Source organism: Drosophila melanogaster, chromosome 2L, assembly GCF_000001215.4.
Source record: "Drosophila melanogaster chromosome 2L".
Lineage (NCBI taxonomy): Eukaryota > Metazoa > Arthropoda > Insecta > Diptera > Drosophilidae > Drosophila > Drosophila melanogaster.
In genome coordinates this window covers 23,306,099-23,315,555 of record NT_033779.5, presented here as the reverse complement: position 1 = coordinate 23,315,555, position 9,457 = coordinate 23,306,099, and the positions used below count along the sequence as shown (strand labels likewise).

The window sequence follows — 9,457 nt, the reverse complement described above, 5'->3', positions numbered from 1 at the left end:
GAGATTCCAGGACAAGACCACCACCCCATATAACCGACAAGGAGCAGCTGGACCTTTGCGCGTGCGTCCTGGAATATCTCATGACACCAAATCGTTACAAATGTCTAATTGTTTAGAATTGTTGGATGAACTGTACTGCTTTGCTTGTCTCCCTTTGAGTCCAGTTCGGTTTCATTTACGTGCATACGTGCTGCACCATGGCTGTAATATTTGACGTCTTTTTTTTTCGTCGCTATTTTCGTACTGAACTTTAGATGTTCCATGTTAATCCGTGTTCCCAAACTATCAGATACCCGTTACTCAGCTAGTGGGAATGCGAACGTGAAATTTCATAGTGTCATTCCGAGTTCCCAAACCAAAGACACTAGAATAACAAGATGCGTAACGGCCATACATGGGTTTGGCACTATGCAGCCACTTTTTTGGTGACGCTCTCTGTCCGCTCGCTTACGATGAGAGCGTAAGAAATCTAAAAATAGAATTTGCTTGCTTGTGTGAGTAAATATAAGAAACGAGAACGCGTATATGTGTGCGTGTTGTGCTAGATGACGATTTTCGGGCCGAAATCAATTCTGATCGAAAAAAGAATTTACATATCGTATGGCGTTACGCATCTTGTTATTCTAGTGTCTTTGCCCAAACTATCAGATACCCGTTACTCAGCTAGTGGGAATGCGAACGTGAAATTTCACAATTTTTCTGGGATATCGATAGATATTAGGTAATAAAAGAAAATATTAAAAATTGTTTAAGTGTGGGGTGACCGTTTTAGGCTTTTTGCTGGTGAGAGGAGGGGCATGGGCACAGTGTTTTTGATACACTGATAAAAATTGGACAGACAAACATTAAAACGAAAATCTAGACATTTTTCAAAAGTGTGAGCGTCGCAGTTAAGGGTGGATGCGTTAGAGTGAGAGGGGCAAAAAGTTATTTGGCAAATCGATAGAAATTTACAAGACCAATAAAATAAATAGTTTTCAAAAGTGTGGGCGTGCCAGCTTTGCGTGGCAAAAATCTTGCACTGCGTCTATGTCTCTGGAAGCTGCATGCTTAATCTAAACATTTTATAGTTCCTGAGATCGAGACGTTCATACGGACACATAAGAAAATATGGAAACGCCTCCCTCTCCATGTTACTTACTTTTTAACGCTCTTATATACTCTTTTACTTCACGACTGCTTTGTTTGGCTATGGATTAGTTGTGGCTACCTTACCAAGAGAATTACGAGTTCTCTAATATAATTTTATTCATTTATGAGAATTTAGTGCGTGACGCTGAACATGGCCTTTATTTTTGGATCTCGACAACTTATATGACGAAACATTTTACAACATTAGATGAGAACAGTCAGGAGTGCCCACTACGAAATTTAACAATCAAATTGTATTTAATTAATCGGCACCAAAACTTATTTATTTATTATATACCTTCGACTGAGAGAATAAAATAAATTGTCAACTAAATTTATTTAATCAATAATTTAGCAATTGAGTTTCCTAACTTTGTCATATTAAAAAATGCCCAATAACGCACCGCTATTTGAACTTATTTAAAATCAAGTACTTTTAGATTTGATGAATTGAGCTTGGTAGGTACTTATAGTACCTATCATTTCTTAAAAACCAGCGCGGCCACACTTAGCGCTGGTTTTTAATAGTCCAGATAGGACTCAACATTTTTTTAAATATTACCCAATCAAAAAGGCTAAATTTAATTTTGCTGAAATAAAACGATCATATTATAATTATAGTCAATGCCGAATGCAAATTTAAAAACATAATAAAATGTAAAATAAAATTTTTTATATATATAAAATACACATAAAATTGTTATATGTATTTCTTTGTCCACCGTCTCTCAATTGCCGCTAACCGAGTGATGCTATCTTGACGCACAGTTTTAAATGGAGTTATTTGTAAATTTAAGCATATCTTTGTGGTATGTTAGTATTTTTAATTGTTCTGCAGTCATGCTGTCTCTAGTTTAATTTCCTGAATCTAATGTGAAGAAACAGGAATGCTTGAACACAGATGTCACTTCTACAGGGGAAAAAAGTTTAAAAACAAGTAAATCACAGAAAACGTCGTTTCCTTTTGCTAATAGAGCGCCTGAATTCGGTGGAAATAGCAAAAATAATATATCACCATTCTTGGGACTGCAAACAAATTCGAAAATGAGTGACAATTTTTCAAGAACACCATATTCTGATGGGCACGCTGCAACCCGTAAGCAACAAAGAATTTGGTTACATAATTTTATTAATTATTAAATAGATTGCTGTTATCTTTTTTCTTTGTAAATTGAAATGCAATACAATATGCAGATGAGGAAGCATCAAAACCCCACTACACTACCACTACGAGTTCTTTTAGTAGAACTCCGGTCTCGCCGTACCTCAACTATGATTCGCGATATCTGCAGCAAGCACAGCCAGAGTTCATTTTTCCCGAAGGGGCCAACAAGCAGCGTGGACGCTTCGAGTTGGCCTTCTCTCAGATAGGCACTTCGGTAATGATTGGCGGTGGAATTGGCGGCCTAGCAGGTGTTTATAATGGTTTAAAAGTCACAAAAGCACTCGAGCAGAAGGGAAAAGTTCGTCGAACACAGTAAGCAATTGGCGGAATTAAAATTGGTTGCAACCTCACAACTTTGACTCAACACGTAGGTTACTTAATCACATTATGAAGCAAGGTTCCGGCACAGCTAACACATTAGGTACATTGACGGTGCTGTATTCGGCTTGTGGAGTTTTGCTGCAGTTTTTCCGCGGAGAAGATGATCATATAAACACAGTAATTGCGGGCTCTGCCACAGGACTATTATACAAGTCAACAGGTTAGCTAAATTTTCCATATATCGAAAAATAATATTTATTAACTAGTTGCATTGTATTTTACAGCTGGCCTTAGGACGTGTGCTTTTGGTGGAGCTATTGGGCTGGGCATCTCGTCCCTCTATTGCTTATACCTAATAGCACAGGAAAACAGTTCGAACTCAAGTCCCAAATACCTATAGATGGCTGAAATATGTAGTACGCAGGCATTAATAGGATCACTCCTAGCCGATTAAAATTATAAATACGAAGTTTTAATTTTATTTTGTTTTATTGCATTTTATACTAAGCATTTTTGCATTAACTTGCTGTTGTAGATAAAGCCATCACATTCCCCCACGCAATTTAGTTAGGAACCCAATTTCCAAACTCGCTAATAGTCCAAGTTTTTGGTATCGGCGCCTACCATGATTGCCCTGCTGCCCCCAGCCATTTCATTATTGGCCGGAGCTTCGCAGCTGGTATCCTGTGTGGAGCACGTCTGGCAGTGACAGTTCACTGCCTCCATGTACTGGTACTTGCTTACGCTGTCCTCTGCTTTAGGGTGACAATTCTTTAGGATAGCTACTACCAGCTGCCGCTGGGCGTGGACACAAACAGGATGGAACGAACGCTTGTAAGGAAACTTCCAATCGGAAATTTCGCTTGAGTCGCATCGTCCCCAACACGACCAAACGCTTACATAGTCCCAACACTCGTGTCCTTGAAGATCGGACTGTGTCACTTTATACGTGTATACACGACGATGGCATCCCAAAGGCGTCACGATATGTCCGTTGTTCATCGGCTTAATTTCCGACAAACTTGAAGATGAAACCGAAACAAGCACAACAGACGTACCTACAAAGATAGCTAAAGTCCTGAAAAAAATTATTCTGAGCATAGATGAACAATGCGCTATCTATTTTTGGCTGCCTTACAAAGTTGCACTATCCGCCAACATAGTTTTTGCTGCAGCTTCTGCTTATCAACTGAGTTACAAGTGAAAACAATCGCCTTTTTATTAATGCGGCGAACGTCTAAACTGAGCATGCGCTACGCAGCAAGGAGTTGAAACATATTGTGTACAAAGGTTCAACTTTGCATTTCTAATTCTAATTTGCGTTGTGAATTTTAATTTGTACATTAATTTGTTTTGTTGAATTTAAATCGAAAAACAATTGCACGTATTTTTTCGAGCAAACTCATATTTTGTTACTTAATTTTTATGAATCTTACTCTTTAGTATAAATTTTACTATATAGTATAAAAATGATGTTTTGAACAATGTGTAAATGTAGTTTAGGTGAAAACATCGAATAATTCGTACGGAATAAAAGATATTTAACGAACTGTTTTCTTCGTTCTGCTCGCTACGAGTTGCAGCGGCTGCTCGTCCCACCACATTTATAATTTATGTGATTGCCCGCACAAGGAGAAGACAGAGTTTCAGATTGGAATAGCTTTATTGTCAGACTACTTCGACAATAGCCTCCTACAGTCCTCGCCGTCTGCCGCGCGGTGTTACTCTTTCGTTGTCTTTCCTTCGTTATCCCGCGTCGTCCTTGACAACGGACTACATGGCGGCTCGATTGGGCCTAGGATGTTATGAGACAGGGTGTATCGTCCAATAGTTTAAGCCAACGCTCTTCCTGGGACCACCTGTGCCGAGCACTGGCTCCACTGTCCCTTCTAACCACGCCAGGTCCTTGCTTCTCCCGTTCTGGGGATCTTCACTTGCAGTGAGTTCTTCTTTCTATGTCCTGTGCGTTTCTCACTGCCAGACACCTTCTCAGTGTCTATTTTCACTGACCGTCACTTTCTCCTTGCGTTCTAGTTGACTGTGACCTTCTCCGCGCGTTCGAGGTTACTGTCTCGATCTACGCGTGCGCCGTTTCTTTATAAGCCGCGGGGATCCCGTTATTTCCCCTTTTGCGCACGGCCCGCTCGGATATAAGGTCTAACTAAATGTCCGGTTAGTTCACGGTGCGTCCTCTTTGTGCGTGTCAAAGGACCGCAACGTTACCATTCGACCTCCGTGCCCTCGAGTCCAAGGTCCAGCGTTGTACGTCACGGTCTCCGCTTTGCCGCGGTCCAAGGTCCATTAATTTCCGTTCGATCTTACAGCCCTCGATTCTTCACGACTTCTAGACGTTTTCCCGTCCGGGAGTTTTAAGGCTCCTCACATCTTACCCTTCGTGCAGAAGTTTTTGTGTTTCCGGCGGACCTCCACTTTGGTGTATCCTCGCATAAGCAACTTCCTCGTTTCTCCACTATTTAACCCCATCGTTCTCACCCAGGCAGTCTCAGCCTAGTAGACCCTGACGTTTAGTATCTCGACTCGGCTCGATCCTTGCGCCTTTATCCAGCTTTCATCGCCTGCCGCAGTCTAGTCCTCGTCACCAGCTCTGAAAGCAGTTCGTAACATAATGGCCACCAATATAAAAAAAAATAATTTTCGAGGCTACGGCGTCTCCCCATTTCTGTCCGTGGGAACTCCGTAATTTCAGATGGTGGCTTGCAGGCTGAACTGCAATTGCATCAGAAGTGGTGATGGAGTAGCCCAACTGCATAGGGTGATACGTAGGACGGGAAGCTCGAAAAGCTGAAAATTTGCTCATGGTTTCGGGTTTAGCGGCGATCCGATGATGGCGTGCTTTGGCAGCAGACAAGAATTTGTATCACGGGGAATTTGTATCTGTGATAATCCTGTACTTGTTTTTATATATATGTATGTCGGCGAGAGAGGAGTCTTATCCATTTCGTTTGTTCACTTTGCGATTTTTTGCGGCAGAGCAGCAAGTTCCAATCAACGCTACCGGTCAAACTTCACTGAAGGGATCTTCTTACATGTCCCTTCTTCATCATATTCTCTAATGTCTATACACACTGGCGTGCACTACATTGTCATCTTTCTCTAACACACTATTTATGACAACCCGGCGTGTCTTCTCTCACACCCAATCTCTTGACCCCCGCCATAACACTTTTCGTCCCTGCGAGTTAGCTGTTATAGTGCGGTCGCACGGAACTTGTTGCTGACAAAGCTTCTGCCTTGATCCACTATAATGCGACTGGGAGCTCCAAAGAAAGACATACTTGACTTTTCTATAGAATCTGGAGGAATCGGTATTTTATAAGATCCACTGGCCATGTCTAAAACAAATGGAAAAATATTTACCACACAGCAAACGCTCTATTTGATCCAAAATCAGTGGCAATGGAAATTTATCAGAAATCGTATTTAAGTTTAGCTCACGATAATCAATACACAACCTGTCACAACCGTCCTTCTCTTTTGACTGGACTTGCAAATGGAGAAAGCTTCTCATCTGCGCTGAGTCGATATGGGCGCCTTTGAACACTTTTATTTTTATTACTTAAACGAATTTCCAATGCACCTTATTTGGTATCCCAGTTACAAAATATATTTCTTAATTTACATTTATCATTATCGCTTAATTCTGTATTGATGTCAAAAAGTATTTCCAAACTATTCTCAGGTGCATTATTTTGAACGGCATTAATAACTTTGGATTTGTACAAGTTAACACGCGCAGGGCCAAAATCGCTAACTCCACGATAAGACCGGACGCGGCCGCAGTAACGTCAGCGCGACTGCAACTAAGTCGCGAAATATGACTCCTGCATTCCAACATTCTACTGCCCGGAGCGTGTGAAGCTCAATGTCAGCATTCTGCCGTGAGCGCTGCTTCAGAAGACGGGCTACTTCATATTAAGCTTAAGTTTTCTGTCTTTAGTTTAAAAACTCATCAGAACGCGCATAGTCGCATAATAAATCTCAATACAAAAAATTGTTGTCTGTAAATTGGCGCCCACGGCACTCTTATAGAACTCACAATATTTGTTCACCAGCCAAAGCTGTGACAAATAAACGAAAAGTGCGAAGTGAACTGTGACAAACAAATTATAAGTGCAAAGCTAATTATAGAACTCAGAATATTTGTTCACCAGCCAAAGCTGTGACAAATAAACGAAAAAGTGCAAAGTGAAGTATTTTTCCGACCAAGAACACAACAAACCAGCAAACAAAGTGAAAACAAGAATAAAAATAAAAAAAATAAAACAACATACAAATTAAAAAGAAAAAAACGGTTAAAACAACATACAAGTTAAAAAAATAAAACCCCAACACGAAGTGTTGAGAGAGTAAAGAAAAAATCAACAAATCAACAAGTGCACACATCTGTAGTTTAAGCAGTTACCCAGAAATGAAATACATGTAAGTGATTTGTTCATTGTGCCATTATAAATGCAGAAAAGATTTAGCGACAGTAGTTTAGAAGACTATATCCCCTCTTACCGAGAATACAAAAACCGCACAATGACGCAACAAGAATCAGTACAGATTGACCTTCACAAACCAAATTGTCTGGCAGAGCAAGCACAAATATTTGACCAAAAAATAGCAACTTTAACAGAACAACTGAACGCTTTAAAGGCTACTGCGCCAGAGGTGACAGCTTATAAGCCTATAGAAATCATACCAGAAGTTAGATGTGAAGAGCCCCTAGACATAGTTAAATCTATTCCTGAGTTCGACGGCAAACAAGAACATTATATCTCTTGGCACCAAGTGGCCAACGCCGCATATAAAGTCTTCGAAGCTTATGACGGAAGTTCTAGGCATTATCAGGCTGTTGCCATAATACGCAACAAGGTTAGGGGATCTGCAGATGCGATCCTAGCATCATTTAATACAGTTTTAAATTTTCACGCGATAATTGTTAGACTGGATTTCACATATTCAGACAAAACTCCGGTTCACGTAATTCAACAAGATTTAAGTACTTTAAGGCAGGGTGACCAGCCCCTTTTGAAATATTACGATGAAATAGAAAGAAAGCTGACGCTTTTAACTAACAAAACTCTCATGACCCACGACGCAGCTTCGGCAGCTGTGTTAAATGACAAATATAGAAACGATGCACTTCACACATTTATCTCAGGCCTAAATAAATCTCTAAAATGGGCAGTTTTTCCAGCCCAACTTCGAGACTTACAGACTGCCCTGGCATTAGCACAAGAGGCAGAATCAAGTAACGAGAGAAGCATTTTTGCCGCAAACTTTGCTCGGCACATAGAGGAAAAAGCGCAAAAATCTGGGAATCAGAGATCCCAAGGTTCGCGTCAAAACCCCCAACAAGAGAGCGACGCTCCCACTATCTTTAGGAAAAATCCCCATTACCAGAAAGGTAACGGTCAAAAGCCGAACACTTCAGGTAGCGCTAGACAGAGATAGCCAGAGAAGCCACAAGAATCAACTTCCGAACCCATGGAAATAGACACGTCATCACGCTTTAGACAGCCCACTCAAGCAAGAAATGTTCGAAAAATTACATTAAGCCACTTCTAGGGCTGCCACACTTTGTGCCAGTCGACAAGCCATTCCAGGTAAAATCACTACATGGTCATACAAGAATTGAACGGAAGTGCCAAATTCAACTTTTTAAAACTAAAACATATTTTTTTATTTTAGAAAATCTAAGTGATTTTCACGGAATTATTGGCCTAGACTTACTAAAAAAGATTAACGCCAATGTTGATTTCGAAAAAAATTTTATCACTTATGATCGCGGTTCAGAGCCAATCAAGTTTACAAAATGCCAGAACGTAAACTTCATTAAAATAGACGATGATGTTCCTGAAGTCATTAAAGATGACTTTAACAAAATGATTAATAAAAGAACAGGGTCATTTTCAGATGTTAATGAGTCCCTGCCCTACAATATCAATACAGTTGCCACAATACGAACTGACGGGGAGCCAGTATATTCTAAACTGTACCCTTACCCAATGGGCGTATCCGAGTTTGGCAACGCAGAGGTTAAACAACTTCTAGCGAATGGCATAATAAGACCGTCCAAATCACCTTACAACAACCTGGTCTGGGTTGTCGATAAAAAGGGGGTAGACCAATCGGGCCACAAGCTAAAGTGTATGGTCATCGATTTTCGTAAACTTAACCAAAAAACGACTGATGATAAGTACCCCATCCCAAGTATTTTAACCATATTATCAAATATGGGCGAGACACAGTACTTTACTACTCTTGACCTCAAATCGGGATTTCATCAAATCGAATTAGCGTAAACAACGGAAAATATGAATTCTGTAGACTCCCTTTTGGTTTGAAAAATGCGCCAAGCATATTTCAAAGAGCCATTGATGATGTCTTAAGAGAGCAGATAGGGAAAACCTGTTATGTCTACGTCGACGACGTAATTATTTTCTCTAACAACAAAGAAGACCACGTTAAACACATCGATTGGGTGTTAAACAGTCTTCAGACGGCTGGCATGAGGGTGTCTCAAGAAAAATCCAAGTTCTTCAAAAAGGGCGTGGAATATCTGGGATTCACGGTATCCCGCGGCGGGATTCAAACTTCGCCAAGTAAGGTTCAGGCCATAAAAGACTTCAAACCGCCAAAAACCTTGTTTAGTCTCAGATCATTTTTGGGGCTAGCAAGCTATTATAGGTGCTTTAGAAAAGGCTTTGCCAACATCGCACGACCCCTAACGGACGTCTTAAAAGGCGAAAATGGTAAAATAAGTGCCAACAATTCAAGGAAAGTAAACCTTGAATTAACACAAGATCAACTAAAGGCTTTTAATAGACTAAA

At 40.4% G+C, this 9,457-nt stretch overlaps 2 protein-coding genes across 4 annotated transcripts; one reads left to right on the top strand and one right to left on the bottom strand.

Annotated features, from left to right (window-relative positions):
• The first annotated feature begins 1,977 nt into the window (after positions 1-1,977).
• Tim23 (Translocase of inner mitochondrial membrane 23) lies at positions 1,978-3,091 on the top strand. The gene is made up of 4 exons (NM_001015387.3): positions 1,978-2,227; positions 2,326-2,608; positions 2,668-2,837; positions 2,902-3,091. The coding sequence occupies exons 1-4, from the start codon at positions 2,176-2,178 to the stop codon at positions 3,015-3,017; spliced, it is 621 nt and encodes a 206-aa protein (NP_001015387.1). The 5' UTR covers positions 1,978-2,175; the 3' UTR covers positions 3,018-3,091.
• On the bottom strand, positions 3,092-3,856 carry Gpb5 (Glycoprotein hormone beta 5). 3 transcript variants are annotated; one of them, NM_001015386.3, is made up of 2 exons: positions 3,756-3,856; positions 3,092-3,687 (listed from the first exon to the last, which is right to left on the bottom strand). In NM_001015386.3, exon 2 carries the CDS (start codon positions 3,617-3,619, stop codon positions 3,209-3,211), a length of 411 nt encoding a protein of 136 aa, NP_001015386.3. In that variant the 5' UTR covers positions 3,620-3,687; positions 3,756-3,856; the 3' UTR covers positions 3,092-3,208. The 3 variants fall into 3 exon arrangements, with proteins under 3 accessions (NP_001015386.3, NP_001104335.1, NP_001104334.1); NM_001110865.3 differs by having other exon boundaries at positions 3,092-3,695; positions 3,756-3,808; NM_001110864.2 differs by having other exon boundaries at positions 3,092-3,825.
• Positions 3,857-9,457: the final 5,601 nt, after the last annotated feature.

What these genes read in the sequence shown, in the direction of transcription:
- Gpb5 (NM_001110864.2), bottom strand. Translation starts at nt 3,718, where the DNA reads ATGCTCAGAATAATTTTTTTCAGGACTTTAGCTATCTTTGTAGGTACG.
- Tim23 (NM_001015387.3), top strand. Translation starts at nt 2,176, where the DNA reads ATGAGTGACAATTTTTCAAGAACACCATATTCTGATGGGCACGCTGCA. An exon ending in TGATGGGCACGCTGCAACCC is followed by an intron (nt 2,228 to 2,325) that starts GTAAGCAACAAA and finishes TACAATATGCAG; the next exon opens with ATGAGGAAGCATCAAAACCC. An exon ending in GGAAAAGTTCGTCGAACACA is followed by an intron (nt 2,609 to 2,667) that starts GTAAGCAATTGG and finishes CTCAACACGTAG; the next exon opens with GTTACTTAATCACATTATGA.